At 39.5% G+C, this 21277-nt stretch overlaps 1 protein-coding gene and 2 non-coding genes across 3 annotated transcripts; 1 reads left to right on the top strand and 2 right to left on the bottom strand.

Moving 5' to 3' along the window:
* LOC147926953 (small nucleolar RNA R71) lies at positions 1-107 on the top strand. The gene has a single exon (XR_015583097.1). It is a non-coding gene; the product is annotated as a small nucleolar RNA R71 (small nucleolar RNA).
* A 2554-nt stretch (positions 108-2661) lies between these two features.
* LOC147926952 (small nucleolar RNA R71) lies at positions 2662-2768 on the bottom strand. Its single transcript, XR_015583194.1, has one exon. It is a non-coding gene; the product is annotated as a small nucleolar RNA R71 (small nucleolar RNA).
* A 7919-nt stretch (positions 2769-10687) lies between these two features.
* Positions 10688-11623, bottom strand: LOC109129135 (uncharacterized). The gene is made up of 2 exons (XM_019236778.1): positions 11362-11623; positions 10688-11217 (listed from the first exon to the last, which is right to left on the bottom strand). Exons 1-2 carry the CDS (start codon positions 11621-11623, stop codon positions 10688-10690), a joined length of 792 nt encoding a protein of 263 aa, XP_019092323.1.
* Positions 11624-21277: the final 9654 nt, after the last annotated feature.

Below are 21277 nucleotides of genomic sequence, written 5' to 3'. Positions count from 1 at the left end.
AAGCCATGGTGAGGACATTGAGTTTGGAAGCCCTTGAACCTTTCCCATTCTTCACAAAAGCTCTCATTATTCCTTTGGGCAAAACCAGAAATCTCATTCCTCAACCTTGCAGTTCTAGCATTGGAGAAGAACTTAGCTAGAAAGGCCTTCTTGCAAGCATCCCATGTGGTGATTGCTCCAGTTGGAAGTGTCTTCTCTCAAGGATGAGCTTTGTCTCCAAGTGAGAAAGGAAACAGCCTAAGCTTGAAGCCATCTTCACTAACACCATTGATCTTGGTGAGACCACAAATCCTGTCAAACTCATCAAGGAGGTCTAGGGGATCTTCCATTGGCAAACCATGGAACTTATTTGCTTGAAACATAGAGATCAATCCACTCTTGATCTCATAGTTGTTGTTGGCAACTGCAGGAGGCACAATACCATCTCTTTCGTTATGTGTGTTTGGTGCATCTCCAGCACCAATGTTCCTTGGCCTTTGAGGTTGTTGGAAGGAGAAAAAGTAGAAGTTACCTTGATGATTCGGAGGATTGTACAGAGGATCTAGAGAGAGAGAGGATTCAGAGGTTACTAATAGCCATTGGATTCGATGATTCTTCCCGATCCTCTGTACTATTGGCCATTGGATTCGATCGATTGTAGGAGGTGAAGTTACAGTTTTGAGAGAGAAAGAGATGATGCTTTAGGTTCGTCGGTTGGGTTGTGTTATCTTGTTTTTTTTTTAAAGAAATCCTCAGAAATTCTACCTCATAACATAGGATTTTGGTACTCAAATTTTTCAACTAAAAACAAAACAAAAGTGTTGTAAAATCATTCAAAGTAGTATTTAAAAAAAATGTTGTGATATTTTGAATAACAGTGGATTTCAAATAAGTTTTGTAAATCATTGATTGAATAACAAGAGATTGTAAATTATTTTAAATGATTTTACATAGATTCCAAGTTGAATAACATAGAATTTTAAAAGATTATTGAAAATCATTAACTGAAAACAAGAGATTTTAAGAATATTGTAAAATCTTCTTAAATACAAGTTTAATACCCCCTCTTATTCTACGCTTTCTTTCTGCAACATGAGACTTTTTGTAAGTCACTCTTTTGGGATTCTAGAGATTCATCCTTACTGACAATTTGGAAAAGATTTCTTAACCCTTTCTTATTATTTCCGCAATTTAATCATGTTTTCTTCATATATGATTTTTCTTTTCTCTTTTGCTATGTGTGAGTAGTTCTTCAATTGGGATTTAGGGTTCCAACTAGGATATTCAATGAATTGATGTTTTAATTATTGTTTGGAGTTCTTAATCCTTAGGTTCTTTGATTCACATCATCTTAATGCTAAAGTAGGATTGATCACCTTGTTTTAGACTCTAGGTTTTTCTATGCATCACAAGTTTTCAATAGAATGCCTGAATAAGTGTGAATTGAATGTATTTCTAGACTCCGAAAGTTGATGTTAGGACGCATTGTGAACTTAATGAACTTGATTGTAATGCAAATTTGGCTAGGAGGTTGCAATTGAAAGTTTAGCAAACTAATAGTCAAGTTTAGTTTCTAATGCCTTGAAAGAGGGTTAGTCTTTTCTTGTGTTCATGTTCTAGAATGGTTCTTAATTATTGAATTCAATATTTAATTTTCTCATTAGTCATTGATCTCTGAAATACCCTATGACTCAATGTTTTAATCCCATAAGTTTAATCGTTTTATTTCTTGCATTTTATTTACAATTTTTCAAAACCAAACAAACTATCTTTCGTTCCTTTAGCTATTTACGACTCTTGGAAATCTTTAGTGTACCATTGGTCCTTGTGGATTCGACCCTGTATATACTTCCTTGCGTTTAAGTGTATCGGGTAATTACTCGAGCAATCAAGTCGGTGCCATTACCGAGGACCAATTGCGTTACCTAGAGATTTAGGATTAGTTTATAGTCTAGAGTATTTTTATTTACAGTTGGTAACTAGGGTTTTTTTTTTCTCTTTTTGGTGTTTTCAAGTGTATGACCCGCAGTGGCTCTTTACACCTAGAACAATACCACAAGGACTTGGGTAAGTTTGAGAGAGAGAATAGGAGAAAAAAATACTTGCTGAAATGGCTGATGATTTAGCTGGTCGAAATGTTGGTAATGTGGATGATGAACATCATGAAGATGAACATAATGGAGAGTTTGAGGATTTCCCTTCTGCTGGGAACGTTAATCTGCTGGTGGAGAGGCTGCCCGTGCAGCTACGCAAAGAGAAGCGGTGCGCCGCGAAGCTGCTTGTTTAGCTGCTTTTAATCAAAAACCGGTAAATGTTCGACATACTTTGAGGGAACATGATTCTCCCAACAGTGAGATGTACCGCGGAGGTGTCCAACATCCTCCAATCGCCAGAAATGAATTTGAGATTAAGCCAGCACTGTTAGCTCTTGTAAAGCAAAATCAGTTTCATGATCTACCGTCAGAGAACCCAGTTTATCATTTGGAGTACTTTGAGGATATATGTGGTACGACGAGAATAAATGGAGTGCCTGATGATGCTGTAAAATGCAGATTGTTCTCATTTTCTTTGAGTGATAAAGCTCATTGATGGTTAAAGTCGTTGAAGGGAGATAATGTTTGAACATGGGATGAGTACAAGGCTGCTTTCTTGCTGCAGTATTTCACCTAGGCGAGGACTACTCTTCTCGGGAACAAGATTTCAAGCTTTCAGCAGAGTGCTAATGATTCATTCAATGAGGCTTGGGAAAGGTTCAAAGACTACAAAAGAGAATGTCCTCACCATGGTTTCACTCTATAATCACTCATCAACACTTTCTATAGAGGAGTTGATGAGAGGTATAAGATGGCATTATATACAGCCATCAATGGGGATTTCATGACCAAAACTGAAGGAGAGACTCAGGTTTTAGTCGAGAACCTAGCTGCTAGTAACAGTAATCATTGTGTTGATTATGATAGGACAGTGACACGCAATGGAGGAGGAGAATCAAAACAGATTGCTGAGTTGACTGCAAAAGTGGAGAAGCTTTTAAGAAGAGATCAGAGGAGTTTGAATTTCTGTGATGATTCTGGTAATGGTAAGGTTTATCAGGAAGATGTTGGGGATAGTTCTGAGGAACTACAAGCTGAGCTGAATTACATAAACCAAGGCTATCAGAACAATGGTTTCAACCAGGGCTACAGGAATCACCATAATCTGTCTTACCGAAGCACAAACGTTGAGAACCCGCAGGATAGGGTTTATCCACCATAGCAGTTTCAGCAGAAGAAATTTGCTCCGGGTCAAGGAAACTACAAGCAGCCATTTGTTCCCAACGGACAATGAAATGGGTATAGTCAAGGGGTTTTTCAGCATTGTTATGCTGTAATGATTCAAGAAGAACCTGCAGAAGTTGCTGAGAGAGGTCTTCAAGAAGCTGAAAATGAGAGTATTATTTCAGAGATGGAAGTTCTTGTTGTTGATGTTGCTGTAGATGGTGAGATTGCAGGAGATGCTGAGCCACCATACTGATATCTTGTGTTTTTGTTGGACGTTAAGCCTTGTTTTTGCATAGTTTTGTTGCATAATCTTGTCATTCTAGGTTGTTTTAGGAGCATATGCATCTAGTGTGTTATCTCTCAGGTTCTTGGGGTAATATCATCATATTTTGAGCATTTGGACTTGTTTTGGTACAAAGAAGCAAAGAAGAGTGAAGTTGGAGAAGTGACAAGGAATTAGGAGCTATGAGTGACCAGGCCAATCGGCCAAACCATGGCCGTATGACTTCAATTGGCCATCCCCCATCGGCCAAGTGATGACCGATGACACTCCTCGACGTCAAAGGATCAGGAAGTATATGCAGCCATGCCAATCGGCCAAACGATGGCCGGTTGAACCGATAGGTTGAACCAATCGGTTGAGCTCTAGCCGATGGAGCTCAACATGATAAAGATCAGGAGGTGTAATCGGCCAAGTGATGACCGATGGAGCCACGCAACCTAACCAATCGGCCAAGACGACCCTGTAGCCGAATAAGTTCACACTTGTATTAGCCTTAACCCGGGTTTGACACAGTTTGTTTTGGGATGACCCGGGTTCCCTTCTATTTTCTTATAAATACGTTTACCCTATTAAGGGAAGACTTATCTTTTGTTTAGCAGCTTTTTAGGGTTCTTAAACTTGTTTACTCTTGGTTTGTTGAAGGATTGAGTACTTTTAAGTCTTTAATAGCAATTTCTTCTTCAAATCTCTTAATCTATAATCTCTTATTAGGATTTCACAAAGATCAAACTCTTTCCTTTGTGTGATCATGATGATGAGTTAGTAGATCTTTAGAACTTTGGGCTAGGTAGATTAGGGAGATAGATGATTGATTTTTGATGGATAAGGCTTTATTTATGTGTTTCATATCTTGTTTAGTGTTAATAATGCTAGATAGCCTTGATAAAGCTTAAATCTAGACATTAGGATTTCCATGCCCAGAAGGTGTTTGATAAAATTCCTGAACCAAACTATTCAAGAGCTTTGCATTCCTATCCAATGGAAATTGATGATTAGGGTGCTTAGTGGTATTTAGACTTGTTTATAATGCATGCTTACCTTTTGATTGCCTTTGGAAATTTTTGATTATCACTTGATTAGCATAAGATCTCTATCATGGAAATGGATTGATTTGCATAAGTGTTCTTAGCCTTAGGATTGTTCTTGAATTTTGCTTAGAAATCTAGGATTGGTTAGCTATCTCCCAAGTCAATTACCTTGCCAAGGTTAACTTGTTTAATCTTGATTTTAAATCTGTTTTTAGTTGTGTTCTGTTTCTTTGAGTTTGCATTGCTTTGAGTTATCTAGTTTTCTTTCTTTGAATCAGTTTGTTAGTTAAGATTGTTAAAAAAGAACTGATACCTGTTTAAGTTTAGATTAAGTATCTTGTGCATTCTTAGTGAGTTGATTAATGCAAATTGTAGATTGATAATTTAATTGAAGTAAAAGTACTACACCAATTTGGCGCTATTGCCCGTCTGCATTTAATTTGACCATTAGGATTTCAATTTTGTTTGAGCCTATTCATTTGCTTTACATTGTTATTTACTTTGTTTACTTTGGTTTTTTGAATTCTCTTTTGCAAGGTGTATGAACTTGAGAATTCAAGGCCAAGCAGACTTGATTGAGCGTGTTGATGACATCTACCGTTTGGAGCGAGAGAATTGGCGATTAGCAAGACAAGCTATGGACAACAAACCTCCTTCTGCTGCAGGTCATAATGGAAATGACCAACCCAATGATGATAGAGTTCCAAACCATGTAACAAGACAAGCCCCTTTCATTGGAGCTTATGATGCACCAGATGTCAAAGGACACCACACTGATATTAGAGCTCCACCAGTTGAGAAAAATCACTTTGAGATCAAAGCCAGTCTTATCAACATGGTGCAGGGATCAAAGTTTCATGGTTTGGCAATGGAGGACACCCTTAATCACTTGGATCAGTTTGATGGTTTTTGTGGGACTCTTAAGATCAATGGTATCTCTGAAGATGCTTTCAAGCTACGTGTAAGACCCCGACCCTAGAAACCATACTTGGACTTAACAGGCCGATAAAAAATTTTCTAACGCCGACGAACTCTATGCTCATATTTAACAAGTACAACGACAATTATGAACAACAGGTGACATAACTTAAAGCTTGCAAATTCATTAAGTAAAAGAGGTTCAATTCAGCCTTAAAATAAAAAAGGTCTCATGCATGAAAATAACAAGACTAATAAAGATAAACGCCATGAATATTTCTACCGAAAGCCACACCATCCTTCCTCCTCCCTTGCCTTCGTCACACGAGCTAGTCAGCCACTAAATTCTCGATCATCGGACCTATCTTTTCCTGCGTCCAATAAAAGGAGGCGTAAGTAAACAAAGTTTACTTAGTGGAGCGGTCATCCTGTCTCACTAGGCTCAGTTCAACGATCTAAATCTAACACAGGGAATATTCCAATCAGGTCACGCAAGTCAATCAAATACCATGGATAGTCGCCTAAATCTCTTAGACCAACCATCATTCATATTGGAATAGAAACCATAACCATAAGACAAGCAATCAACAAGACTAAATAAACCACGGGTCAAGAGAATCAACCATGGAACTCGGCCACAGTCATGCACTCACCTTCGGTATCGACCTAAGGTGTTGATCTCTCGGTTTCTATGCTCGGATCTGATCCCCGCTTCTACACGGACAGATCGATACCATTAGTATCCGAGATATATCCCATAACCATAACCATAACCATCGACGGATCAAGGTGGAAGGACACTTACCGTTTCTTTCTCGACTTGGACGTAGGATCTCTCTCTCTCTCTCTCGGGTAAGCTCGATGGAAACTCTCCTCTTTCTCTCTTGCGGCGGCTCTCGGATTCTTATGCGAAACTAGAGAAATTTCTGAGGGTTTTATCCCTTATATAGGATCCACGAACCGCCCTAAGTTGCCTTAGAACGATAAGTCTCACCGCCCATAACTTCCCATAATTCTCGCATCCATCCTTATCCGATCACCTTTCCATTACCGCGAGTTTCCATTTCTCTCGGGTTTCCTTGCCCGTGAGTCGGCTTAAATCTCCGCGAGATTTTCCCGAGTCCTTTAGACCCTCTATCGGCCCTTCGTCCAATCGATCCACTCTCGTCCCTCGGCCCGGTCCATCGATCGCCGATACAACCATTTCCGGATAGTCTACTTCACTATCACTTCATTATCACTATCACTTCACTATACTATCACTATCACTATCACTAGGACTTCCATTCCTATTTTACTCGGATTGTCTCTCGGACTAAGTACCGAAACCTCCCATCCCAATTCTCGGCAATTTACAAACCTGTTCGTCCGAACCAATTTTCATCCAGAAACTTGCAAGCCTGAATGATCTGATCACTGTAAACTTGGGATTCCATTTCCTCAGTTCAAACGTCTGTTCACTACTTCAGTAGTCTCGAACTCTCCATTTCCATCGCCCAATCCCCATAACTTATCGAATTCTATCGTCAGATTCTGTCGACGCCGGCTACCGCATTTTATCGGCAATTCTCGATACCAAGTATTGGCAACTCTCGGCAATCCTTGATACCCATTTCTCGACTTTCTCGACTCTGAGTTCTTGACTTTCTCGACTCTGAGTTCTCGACTTTCTCAACTTTGAGTTCTCGACTATCTCGACTCGGATTTCTCGACTATCTTGACTCGGATTTCTTGACTATCTCGACTCGGATTTCTCGACTATCTCGACTCGGATTTCTCGACTATCTCGACTCGGATTTCTCGACTATCTCGACTCGGATTTCTTGACTATCTCGACTCAGATTTCTCGACTATCTGCTACCGAGGTTCCGGGTCGTTACATTCTTCCCCTACTTAGGACCCCTGTTCTAAAAATCGGTCAAGGCGGCCGATTCCTCGCCGGAAAGGCGTTCGGCGGTGCCCGGCCGCCGGGATTTTGTTCTAATCGGAAGAAAAATTGGAAGTTGAAAAAAAAAATTGCTCTTTAAACTTAAGAAATCAAATGCATTTGAGTAGATCTATTGATTTTAAGTAAAATTTTAAAGAAAAAGAAAGAGAAAAGTGAACAAAATGAAGGAAAAAATTCGGCCACCAGCTAGGGTTGTAGAGAAACAAGGAAGAAGACGATAGTAAAATGACCTTTATACCCTCTATTAAGACTTAAAATAAAAAACCAACCGAAACTATGTATCTTGGACTCGAACTCAAGACCTTTTAAGTCATATCAACAGTCAGAACCACTAGACTAACTCTAGTTTATGTAATTTATATCTAAAAAACTAAGATATATACATAAAATGGAGAAAACCCTAAAACTAGTCTCCGATTAATCCCCGTTTAATCTCCGATTTTCTCGCTAGTCGCTAGGCCCACCCAACCGCCCGACTAGCGCCTAGCGATTTCTAAAACAGGGCTTAGGACTGATAAGTCCTCGAATCTTTGCTCTCCTTACGAGGAATCTCTCTCTTATCGAACCACTTATTGAAGTTCACTTTCATAACTTCTTATGGTTCCCAAGTCGTCTCTTCTATCCCCTCACAATCCCATACGACTTGAATTAACTTCGTCTTCTTGTTCTTATGCGGACCTCTCATCTTTGTACCAGTTATCCGAACTGGCCGACCGATGATGGTCATATTCAAGTGTAGGTCAGGAGGGGGTTCGGAGATCACATTCTCCCGTCCCGTGATGCACTTCCTTAGCATCGACACGTGAAACACTGGATGAAAAGCTGACATAGCCGGAGGTAACTCCAACTTGTAGGCCATCGGACCAATCCTTTCCAGGATTCAGTATGGTCCCATGTATCTAGGCGTCAACTTAGTGTTCAGTGCTACCCGATCCTTACCCTTATAAGTCACGGTTTTGAGATAAACCATATCTCCAACCTGAAACTCCAACTCCCTTCGGCACTTATCCGCATAACTTTTCTATCTATCTTGAGCTTCCTTCATCTCCAGCTTCAAGATTTTGGATCTTCTCGGTCGTTTCGTCCACAAAATCTCGACCGTAAACACTTCGCTCCCCTACTTGTGTCCAGCACAAGGGTGTTCTGCAAGGTCGACCGTATAAAGCCTCGTACGGTGACATGCCTATGCTCGCGTGGTAGCTAGGTGAATTACGCTAACGGTAGACGCCTAACCCAATTTTCATTCCAAACTAGCACGCTGGCTCGCAAAAGATCCTCCAATGTCAGTATGGTACGCTCGGACTGCCCGTCCGTTTGCGGATGGTTGGCCGTACTCATATCCATTCGTGTCCCAAACCGGTTTTGCAAGGCCTTATGTATTCCTGAGGTAAACTTCGAGTCTCTGTCTGATACTATGCTCGCCGGAACACCATGCAACCGTACTATCTCTTGTACGTACACCTCGGCCAATTTCTCGGCCCCGTCCTTTTTATTGATGGCCAAGAAGTGCGCCGACTTGGTCAGTCGATCAACGACGAACCATATAGCATCCTTCTTATCACACGGTGGCAAACTCTTAACGAAGTCCATGGTTATCATGTCCCATTTCCACTCGGGTATCGGTAAATTTTGCAGCAAACCGCCTGGGACCTGATTTTCCGCTTTAACTTTCTGACATGTCGGACAAGCTGCGACACATTCTGCTACTTCTCTCTTCATGCCCGACCAATGGTAGTATCTCTTCAAGTCTTGGTACATTTTGGTGGATCCAGGGTGGATCGCCAACTGTGACTGATGCGCCTCCCTAAGGATTTCAGCACGAAGATCTCTATCCGAAGGAACGCACACTCGTCCCCTAACCAAAATAGTACCGTTATTCGCTGTCTCATACTCGGTTCCGTCCACCTTGGACAATCGTATCAGTTCTGCTTTCTCCTGTGCTAACCGTACCTGTGTTAGCAAATCTGCCTGGTTCGCGGCCCCAAGGCCTAACGGTTTCAACTGTTCTGTCAATGCATTCAACCGCACTGTTCTGATCATACCAACTAAGTTCTCAACTTCTTTCTCCGCACTGATAGCCGACCCTCTCCTACTCAAGGCGTCCGCTACTAGGTTAGCTTTACCCGGATGGTAACTCATCTCTAAGTCGTAGTCTGCGACTAGTTCCATATATTTCCGCTGGCGTAGGTTCAGCTCTGACTGAGTAAAGATGTACTGTAGGCTCTTGTGATCCGTGTATATTTGCACCTTCCCACCATACAGGTAGGACCTCCAAATCTTTAGTGTGAATACTACGGCTGCCATCTCTAGATCATGAGTTGGGTAATTCGCTTCATGCTTCCTCAATTGTCTAGAAGCATAAGCTATCACCTTCCCATTCTGCATAAGTACACATCCCAAACCTCGGCCCGACGCGTCCGTGTACACTACGTACGGCTCGTCCGGATCTGGTTGTGCTAACACAGGTGCACTAGTCAGCATATCCTTAAGTCTTGAGAAACTCTTCTCGCATTCAGCCGACCACACATACAGTTCGTCTTTTCTCGTTAGCTTGGTCAGCGGCTGCGCCATGCTTGCGAACCCTTTCACAAACCGTCGATAGTATCCGGCCAGTCCTAGGAAGCTTCTAATCTCTGAGGCGTTCCACGGTCTAGGCCACTCTGCTATGGATCGAATCTTCTCCTGATCCACGGACACTCCTTTATCCGATACTACATGTGCTAAGATCCCAATCTCGCGCTTTCAAAAGCTACACTTGCTTAGTTTGGCGAAAAGCTTCTGCTCCTTCAACTTCTCTAGCACTATCTCCTCTTTACTCTTCGAGTAAACCAAAATGTCGTCTATGAACACAATCACAAACTCGTCCAGGTGCTCTCGGAAAACATTATTCATGAGCTTCATGAATGCTGCTGGGGCGTTCGTTAACCCAAACGGCATGACCACAAACTCGTAATGTTTGTACCTTGTCCTAAAGGCTGTTTTCCAAATGTCCGACTCCTCTATAGGGATTTATTGATATCCCGAAGCCAAATCAATCTTCGAGAAATATATGGCTCCTCGAAGTTGATCTAACAACTCGTCGATCCTCGGTAAAGGATACCGATTCTTCACCGTAACCTTATTCAGTCCTCGGTAATCGATGCAAAGTCGAAAGGTACCGTCCTTCTTCTTTACAAAGAGTACAGGTGCACCCCATGGTGAGCTACTCGGTCTTACGAATCCCTTCTCCCAACTGTTTCTTTAACTCGGCCATCTCTACCGGTGTCATGCGTTACGGAGCTTTCGATATCGGAGCCGTACCAGGTTCCAACTCGATAGTGAACGGATCTGACCATGATGGTGGTAACTCGGACAAAGGTCCGAACACGCTTTCAAACTCCCATACCACTAGTATCTCTGATAATTCTGCACCCGTGCCTACTTCCTCTATCATGATCGAAGCCAAGTAAGCTTCGTACCCATTACTGATTAACTGCTCGGCCTGCGTCGGTGAGACTAACAAGTTCCCCGGCAATGGCCTGATGCCCTGATATACTACCATTTCCTTCGCAGTTTCAAACAATACTCGCCCGCGGTAGCAGTCCAAGTGAGCTCGGTGTTTACTTAGCCAATCCATACCCAATATCACGTCGTGTGCCTTTACTCGACATTTGACTAAGTCTGCCGGTAAATCCATGCCGCATACCATGACTGAGATGTTACGTACCACTCCATACGTAAACATCACATGACCGCCCGCTGCTTGTACTAAACCAAAATGATCTCCGGGTTCCTTCCGGAAACCACCTTTACCAATCATATCTGGACTCACAAAACAATGCGTAGCCCATGAGTAAAGTCCCTACATAATTCTACTTGCTAAGAACCTATCCACACACAAACAAACACACGAACACACACACAATATTCACGCAAGAAATTCACTAAGGTGAGTATCCAACTTACCAGTGATCTGCTGTGAAGTGCTTGCTTCCACCTGCCCGTACGCAATCGAATACACCCTAGGCGTAATCGCCGGCCGTTTCAGCGGTGGTGGCAACGGCAGCACCTCGCTGGCCCGTTTCTGCCCTTGCGTTCCCAACTGCGGACAATCTGGCTGAATGTGACCCGGTTTTCCACATTGGTAGCACACTCGTGTGTCGCTCCCCTTCTTCGGACAGCTGCTTGCCATGTGACCCTTCTCACCGCAATTGAGACAAGTGCCCATCGACTGTCGGCACTGACCCGAGTGTCTCTTACGGCAAGTCGGAAACAAGCGCACACTGCCCTTACCCGTAGGCTTCCAACTCCCAGTCTACTTACTCCCATTTCCCGGTTCAGATTTCCCCACCGGCGCCTGTTGCACCATGATTCCTCCAGGATGCTACTGAGCCTCCTCAACCAGTCTGTCCTCCAACATGGCCGCATTTTCCACCAGCTCAGCCAGACTCCCGAAATTCCAAATCATACACCGGTTGCGGACATCCACTTCATGCCCCTCAAGAACCGACGAATCTGAATTTGCTCATCCCCCATCTCATTTCCACCGTATCTCCTGAGTCGGCTGAACTCGGTCTCATACTCTCGCATGGTCCGGTTCCCTTGTCTCAAATCTAAAAATTCCGACTCAAGACGGTCGATAGCTTCTTGCGGAAAATATTTCGCAAGAAACAACCCGCGAAAAGTCTCCCATGAACAATTCGGTTGACCATATGGTTTGCCTTGCCTGTCCACCACGCATGGGCTTCCCCGGACAGGTAGTGGGTAGCGATGTCCTTCTGATACTCCATCGGACAACGCACCGAGTCAAAATTCCTCTCGGGGCGACTCTTCCATTGGTCAGCCTCGGTCGGATTCGCTCCTCCACTAAAATACTACGTACCCAACTTAAGCATGTGGTCCATGATAGTCAGGTACGAAGGAGCTGCCACCACTGGCACCACATTAGGTACAGGTGGGTTTGCGGCCTGAGGTGGTGTCATTTGGTTCAGTATTTGGACCAAAGTCTCCAATACTTGCCCCATCCCCACGTTCGCAGTCGCATTAGCGCCCGTACCCCCTACTGGTATCGCTCTCGTACTGACTCCCTAGGTTCCATGCCCTCCGGTTTCCGTCCCGGTCCTCGCCCCCACTTGCTCAAGATTCACCGCAGCAGTATTCGGTGCTTCCTCAGTTTTCCATCCGATTCCTGGTCTAGCCGAGGTATTAGCCGAGTTGCGAGTGTTAGGTGCCATCTGAAATACCATAACCGATTTTAAGTTAGCGTCCAAACCAACTTAGCCTATCACCCTATAATCTATACATGACCAGTCTTACCGTGAGACGTTATTGGTAAGGAAGGGATGGCTTTTTAGTAATAATAACCCATGCACCCATTATATGACATGTCCTAGAACTATAACCGTGCTCTGATACCAAATGTAAGACCCCGACCCTAGAAACCATACTCGGACTTAACAAGCCGATAAATTTTTTTCTAAGGCCGACGAATTCTATGCGCATATTTAACAAGTACAACGACAATTATGAACAACAGGTGACATAACTTAAAGATTGCGAATTCATTAAGTAAAATAGGTTCAATTCAAGCACCTTAAGTCACTCGACCGAGTGGTACCAAGTCACCCAAAATGCCCAGACTTCATCCCCAAGCTTCACCAACAACAAGAGCCAAGAAACCCCTTCTCTGATGGTTTGTCTGAGCTTCAAACTATCAACATTCTACATGATTCAGTGAGGGAATTAACAACTAAGGATGAGGAGATAAGTGGGCAAATCAAAAAGCTTCATGGTAAAGTTAGAAGTTCTTCTCCAAAGAAAGCAAGGGAAGGTCTGAGTATTATCAGCAGACACAACTCTTTAGCATTGACCCAGGAATAAGAGGAGCAATACAATCTTTAAGAACTGAGGGAACTTCATCACCTCTATATGAACCTTCCAAAGCATAAGAAGTATGCAAAGACAAGCTTAGAGACTTTAAACAAGCTCACTTGGGAGGAAGTCCCAAAGGTATCCATGTACATATTGGTTTAAGCTTCTTGTTATTTTGATCTTGCTTTCTTTAGTGTTATGGTTGGGCAGGTAGCATGAAGGTCCTTTAAGCACTTGGTGATATCCCAACAAATGAATCCCACCCTTAGCCCATCCCAAGTAATACTCCAACTCTATCTTTGTGTATACCATTGCATTTCTTGTTCTGAGTTGTTTCTTGATTCTTGAGTCCATTTCCAAATTTTTCTTACACAAGGGTTAATTTAAGTTTGGGGGAGGGTTTGAGATAGCATTTGACATTGTGTTTTGTTTTCTTATTTCAAATTTTTAGCATAATCATGTTAGTATTTGCATATCATCTAAGACATAGAAAAACCCTAAAAATTTGAAAATTTTTTGCAAAAATCTTTATAAAAAAAAAGAGTGTTCATGTAGTTTGCATTGCATATTAGGATCTTCTTTAGCATGTTTCATGTAGGACTGTTAAATATTTGCATTAGGGATCTATGATGAGTTTTGCCTTGTTAGCTTGCTAAATTCACCAAACTAGGATCAATGCCGAAGTTAATAGTACTTTGATGCTAGTTGAGTGGTTAGAAGCATAAGATTGAACCAAGCCTTGAATTCCTGCATTGCATTTGGTCTAAATTAAAGCATGTTGTGATTTGATGCCATTTCTTACTCATAAGAACCTAATATTGACTTTTAATTATCAGTTTGTGCATTGCTTTAAACTCATGGATACCATAAACATATTTGGATCATCTTTCTCCTTTGCACCACTCTTGTTGATCCAAGTAGCTGATTAAAACACTAAAATCAGTTTCCCCTACCCATTAACCAACCCTTATTTCAAGCCATGTTTATTCTTGTGTGTGTGAGGCCTATTTTTGGGATTGAGCTTGGTAGAAAGTGTTAGGTTTGAACTGACAAGAGTAAAGCTTTGTGTAGTTCTAGTTTGCAATTTTCAAACTAGATAGGACTAGGTGGTTTACTTGTTGGGTTTGGGACTTGGTTGTTTTGAAAAGGAAAAGAAAAGAAAAGAGGAAAAGGAGAAAGAAAATGTAAGAGTCTTTAGGAGGGGAATGTGTTTAAGAAAATGTAAGCTCTACTGAAAGAATGGGAAGGGAAAAATTTTGTTGAAGATGGTTCTAGTTAAAGAAAAGAAGAGTCTAGCAAAATGCATGTATGTCTTAAGAATAAGAAAAGAAAACCATAGCAAAATAGTAAGAATCCCCCATCCCACTAGAAAGATCAAATAAGAAACCTCTCCTAAGACTTTAAAATCAAAAGAGAAAAGGGTATAAGAGAAGTGAATAAGATAAAGGGTATAATAGGATCATTTGGGTTTAGAGTGATAGGATAAATACTTTGGGTACCTTTGGGTAGACAAAGTTTTGTTCTCGTATGTGTCTAAGTGTTCTTACCTTTAGCCTTCTTCTAAAGCTCAATCCATTTTTTATGAGAGAACCTTGATATTGATAAGCCCCACTCTAAAGAGAGACCATCATTGTCTCTAAACCTTTTATTACCAAGCCAAATGAGTTTAAGCATTGCATAAGTTGATTCATGTTCTTGTTTAATGAATGTTAAAGGAAATGGTTGATTTGAATGCATGTGGATGTCTAAGGCTTGAATCAGTTAAGGTTGTGATAGGCTTGTCTAAAATCTTTAAGTACAGCTCATTCACCTTGCATCATAGTACTAGTAACTTGGACATTGATTCTAGCTAGTTTATTAACAAGCTTTAGGCTTTGATATCCCATTTTCAAACCTCACTTTCCTCTTTTGTCTTGTTTGTTTGCTTGAGGGCAAGCAAAGACTAAGTTTGGGAGTGTTGATGTTCATATATTTTACCCTATTTAAGGCCTTGTTTAGTTCATGTTTTGCATCATATAGAAGTGATTCCTTAGGTTTTATAGCCATTTATGTCCAAATATGCACTTAGAATGTTTAGAAGCATGGATTGCATACATTTGTGCATTTGGAGTGTTATTAGGTGTTATGGAGCTCTAAAAGGGTAAGGAAGGACTTGGTGTTATTTCTGGAACTAAACGGGAGGATTGGAAGTATCAGGAAGGGAAAAGAAGGCACTCGACCATACCACTCGAGCAGGTACACGGTCGAGTAAATGGTCGGATTCATAATGAGCTTCTCAAAGATCGATCCGAATGTAGATTTTCCGTTGCGATTCAGCTTCGGCGTCTTTCATGAGAGTTGTAGGAAATTGAGTTAACTTTCCAATGCCGGTAGTTGCAAAGCAATCGGAGCTGTCGTTCAAGAGTTATTCCTGTTTTACTGAACCGATATCATTCTTGATCGAAGACTGGAGTTACTTGACGGACCAACTACTCGTCCATGCACTCGACCGAGCATGGTCGAGCACTTGCAGCCAACTCTCTATTTTGTCCTCTAGCTAACTAGGGATTCTCCCTATTTACTATATATATGTGCTGGCACTTGTGGCCGAAAAGAGAGACCCTGTAGACACCTCATAACCTAGTTTTTGCCATTTTTAGCTATTTTTACATTATTGCATCATCTTTTATATTTTTTTCTAGATTTTCATGGATTTGTAACCTTCATAACTTTGAATATATTGAGTATTTTCTTTCACTTCTTTGTATTAAATTGTTCATCTCATTATTATCTATCTATCCATGTCTATATCATCATTTTCTGGGTTTGTGTTCTTCATGATGATTTTTAGATTTGATTAGTGGCTTAGGATCTTAGAGATGGGATAGGTTGGTAAAGAGTTATGTTTATCTATATTGTTTAATCTTGATTGTTTATAGATCCCTTCTAGATTAGATGTGCTTTATGTTGTTCTTATACTGAGAAGGTAAAGATAGATCTTAAGCTTCTTAGCATCACACCAATGTCTAAGTTGTTAGATAAGGCTAATACTAGAGATTATCATGAAGCATGCTCAGAGATTAGATGTTTAATATGATTTTTGACATTGATGATCTGAGTTTATTGCCTGTTTAGTATGGTTTCACCAATGAGAGTTGGGTTAGGATGTTACTAAACTTTATTGCTATTGTCATGAGAATGGATTAGCAATTATTAGAAGATCATTGTCTAGGGATAGCTTTTATGAAGTTTGTTAAACAATCTGGGTAAGCTTAGCTTGTTACCAACCAATTAACCTCATCTCTAGGACCTATTTGCTCATTCTTTATTACTGCTTTCTCTGTTTAATCGTTTTTCATCGTTTATTTCGCATCTCTGCTCTTTATTTTGCTTTTGTTCTTCTGTTATGCATCACTCGGCCAAGTGCTCGACCACCCACTCGACCATGCACTCGACCGAGTGCTAGGTCGAGCTCCTATCTACTTACTTGTTTATGCATTGTTCTGTTTCATTTCAGTTTGCTCTTAGTTGCATATGTTAGTTTTCTATTGCTTAGCATAGTTTATTGCACTTTTCTACTGTTTAATTATGCAATAGTACTGTCTTAAGTTGCCTTAGTTCATTGCATTTCATTATTGTCATTAGGATGTTAGAAACAAATCAACTTGATATTTGGCTTAACTTGAATGCATTGATCACATCTTGACTGCTTACATATAACACTCTTTATGGATTGACATCCTTTATGCTACAACATCATAAGGGTATTGAAACACCTTGCATCCCATTCATCACCATCTCTGCTTATGTCTTTGTTTGCATGTTCTCATACATTCATTGCATAAGTAGAAAACCTACAAAAAGTCCTTGTTTCAAACAATTACCGTAGAGGGTTGACTCCGGTAAATGGAACTAAGTTTTGGGAAGAGATAGGAGGAAGACGAATTTGTGGACCTCCTTACAAGCGCCCTCCAGGGAGACCTAAGGGAAAAGCAAGGATCAAAGGTTTACATGAATCACCAACCAAGAAAAATAAGTTTAAGGTTGGTAGAAAAGGAAGAGTAGCCCATTGTGGTTTATGTGGTGGGGATGGACATAATTCAAGAAAATGTCCTAATGAGGTATTTCCTATCATTAACTGGTGAATACATCATTACCATCTCTATTTTATTTAGGTTTTAACTAAATTTTTGACTTACATGGTAGTCTGACGAGAGCCGAGCAAAGAGAAGGAGGCTTAATGAAGAAGCTCGAAATGCAGCTCAACTTCAAGCACATGATGAAGCAGAAATGGAACTTGCCATGATAGCTCAAGAGGAAGCTGCACTAATGGAAGCTGGAACATCGGCTCAAGGGGAATGATGTTCATATATTTTACCTTGTTTTCTCTTAGTATTTTCACTTTTTTGCAATCATTTACCATCTAGTTTAGTCCTTTTTGCATAGCTTTAGGACTGTTTATGCATTAGTGTGTAGTTGCATTGCATTTGCATATTTTCTTGCATAAACAGGTGATTTTGGAGCCTAAGGAGCATGGAAGCAATGCTAAAGAAGATTGGAGCTAAGAAGAGAAGAAAACAAGGGAGTTAGAGCTGAAGAATCAAGGCCCGGAGTTCCACTCGACCGACTACTCGACCATACACTCGACCGTGTGTGGAGGAGGACTCGACCGAGTGGAGGGAGCAGTCAAGAGGTCAACTCGACTGGTCACTCGACCGAGTACCTGGTCGAGTTGACCGAACCGCCCTTCTATTTTGTCTTTTAGCATTTTTAGGGCTTCCACTCCTTTTCTATATAAAGCCTTGTACCCTCAGCCACCAAAGAGAGCAGACTTTTAGAGAATCCAGAAACCTAGTATTTACCTTTTTGGGAATTATTGCTTTTCACTTTTTTATTCCTTAAAGATCTTTTTCTTTTTCTTTTGAAGGAAAGAGAGATTCTTTGATATTTGTTGGTTCCATAACTTTCAAAATATTAAGAATCCGAGTTTGATTCCTTCTTCAATATTGTAGATCTCTGTTTTATCTATCTAATCATGCAAGTTTCATCATTTTCTGGGTTTATTACTTTGTTGTTCATCATGTGTGACTGTGAGTAGTTTGCTTAGTTCTTAGGCATGATTTAGGCTGGATGATGGTTGTGGTTGTTTGATCTGGTCAAGCTTGATTATTTTAGATTTCTTCTAGGCTAGATATTCTCTATGCTGATCTTATAACCGAGAGGGTAGGGTTTGATCTTAATCTTCTTAGCATCATACCAATGTCTAGGTTGCTAGATAAGGCTAGATCTAGATATTATCATTGAGCATGCTAAGAGATTAGATGTTTATATGGTTTTTTGACATGAATGATCTGTAGTTTAATGCTTGCTTTTATATGTTCTTTGCTATGTGAGAACTAGCCTAGATCTGTATAAGCCTGATTGTTTTTGCCATGAGAGTGGATTAAAATGTTATTTGAGATCATTGTCTAGAGATTAGCTCATGTTGATTGAGGTTTGTTGACCAAGTTAGATAACCACAATCCAGAGTCCAGCCCATTAATCCATCCCTAAGACCTTGCTTTTCCAATTGATTTCCTAGTTTAAATCCTGCTGTTTGTTTGATGTTTGATTCGCTTTTGTATTGCTCTGTTTTATTTGTTCTGCTCTGTTTTCCCGATTTCACCAACTCGACCTAGTACTCGATCTACACTCGATGGAGTGCTTGCTCGAGCTCAACACCAGATTTTCTTATTTCTGCTTTGCATTTGTCCTGTTTCATTCTAGTTATATTTCTATTGCATTCATTTAGTTTCTGTTCATCTTGTTCATCATTTGTCTTGCATTAGTTCATTAGTAATCTGTTATCTCTAGTTTGTTTCTGTTTAGTCTCATCATATTGATCATACTGTTCCATTTGCATTTAGCATCTTGTCCTTTACATTTTACATCTTGCATTTCATACTTGTCATTAGGATCTTAGTTCAAAATCATCCTTACAATTGGCTCAACTTAGATGAATGTGCATGTTCTAATTGCTTGCAACCTACTCAGATTTGGATAGACACCTCTTATACTACAACTGCATAAAAGGAATTGAAACCCTCTGTACTCCATCCATCCATCCATATCATCTTTCATATCATCCATCATTTCACCCCCATATAAAGATGTGTTTCAGGGAAGCAGAAGTCCAAGATGATTCAAGATGTTTCTTCGACTGCACCATAAGGATGCCATTATCTTTGGTGATGAAAACAATGTGAAAATTAGAACTCTATTCTGTGTCACTTGTTGTTTGTCCCTTTTTGGAAGGATTTGTGACAAAGAATAGAGTTTTCGGTTATGTATTTTGGTTGGTGCTTTTGTGATGACAAAACAAACTCGATATGTATTTTGGAACTCGACTAGGTTATGTATTTTGGTTGATGCTTATGTGACTAATATAACAAACTTGGATTAGGTTATGATTTGGGTTGATGATGCCTTTGGTTTTTGCAGGAAACCGTTAATGACTTTAAAAATATGGATTCAAGTTAAAAGTTGGAACCATACCAATACAAACGACCTAACCACATACATACTTCTAAGCACATACAACTGAGCCAAGATGCCCAAATACTAACAATACTTCTAAGGCCTTGATTGGAAGAGCATATCAGGAAGTTTTTTTAATTTTATCATCCAATCAACATTTATTAGGAAAGAATACAAGGGAGCATTTAGAAGCTGCAGATGCTCTCATATGCTCTCTTCCTATATGTTCTCATTTGAAGCATTTCTCAAGCATTTAACCCTAAAATATTAATATATATATAAATAATTTTAAAATAGAAAATTATGATTTTATAAAAGATAAATTTATTTTTTATAAGACAATATATATGAGAAACTACTTATGTTATTATTTAAAATAATATAATAATTTATTTAATACATTAAAATATTAATGTGGATATAACGTTTATAATATATATTATTGTTTTATTTTAGTTTAATGTATTATATTATATATATATATATATTATTGAAATTAAAAATGTAAATATAGATATAAATTTTTTTAAAAATTATAATATATATTAATTATTTGTAATTAATGTGTTACATTATAAATATATACTAGGATCGGAGCCGCGCTACAGCGCGGGGGAATATTTCAATTTATTATATCTGATTACATTTTTTTAAAGTGTTATAGTTTGTATTCATTATAGTGTCGTTGTTCAGAATACACTTTTATTTCTATAATAATTTTGTCTGTAATAATGGTATTAAAAACATTCTAATGGTATTTTTGGAGAAAAACTAAAGTGTGATATTTATGATAATTGTCATAATTTTTTTATGTTTTATAAATTGTTTGTTAGTAAACACAAATCATTAGAACAATTAGAGATCGTTTTTTTAAATTAGTTAGTACTGAGTAAAGTCCATGTTGTATCATTTTGGTTAAATATGTAATATTTAAAATTCTGAATAATTTTTGGTATTATGAAATATAAAAAACATTGGGCAACATTTTTGGCGGAGTTTTTAATCAAATCCATCTCTGATTTTAAGCTGAGTTTTTAATCAAATATGTTTGTTGATCATTCTTGTTAATTGATCTAGTACGACTTGTTATATTTAGATTTCTGTAATTTGATTTATTAGAGTCCATGTATCATATTGTTCTTGCAGTGATTACTGAATAGAATAGTACGACTTGTGGATTAGACTGATCCAATATTTTTGGGTTTTACTACAGCTCCTAGTACTAGCCTCCTATTACAAATAAATTTTCGGAAAAGAAGATAATCAAAGATAAGACTCTGTTATGATTCACATTTCCACAATACGTTTACAAAATTTGTTCATATATCTAAGTTCATAACATTGTATTGTGTTTGCCAACAAAAAAAACACATTGTATTATGTTTCGGAAAATCCTTATTATGAATAAAAAATGGCTATTTAATTTTTGAGCTGGATTTTTTAGAAGTTATATACTGGAAAAGGTTAGTGATTCCTAAGATGTAAGTTTTTGTTCAAGTAGTTTTTTTTTGTGTTT

Source organism: Camelina sativa, chromosome 15 (genome assembly GCF_030686135.1).
Source record: "Camelina sativa cultivar CO46 ecotype springtype chromosome 15, ASM3068613v1".
Taxonomy (NCBI): domain Eukaryota; kingdom Viridiplantae; phylum Streptophyta; class Magnoliopsida; order Brassicales; family Brassicaceae; genus Camelina; species Camelina sativa.
This window is presented reverse-complemented; position numbering and strand designations above follow the sequence as displayed.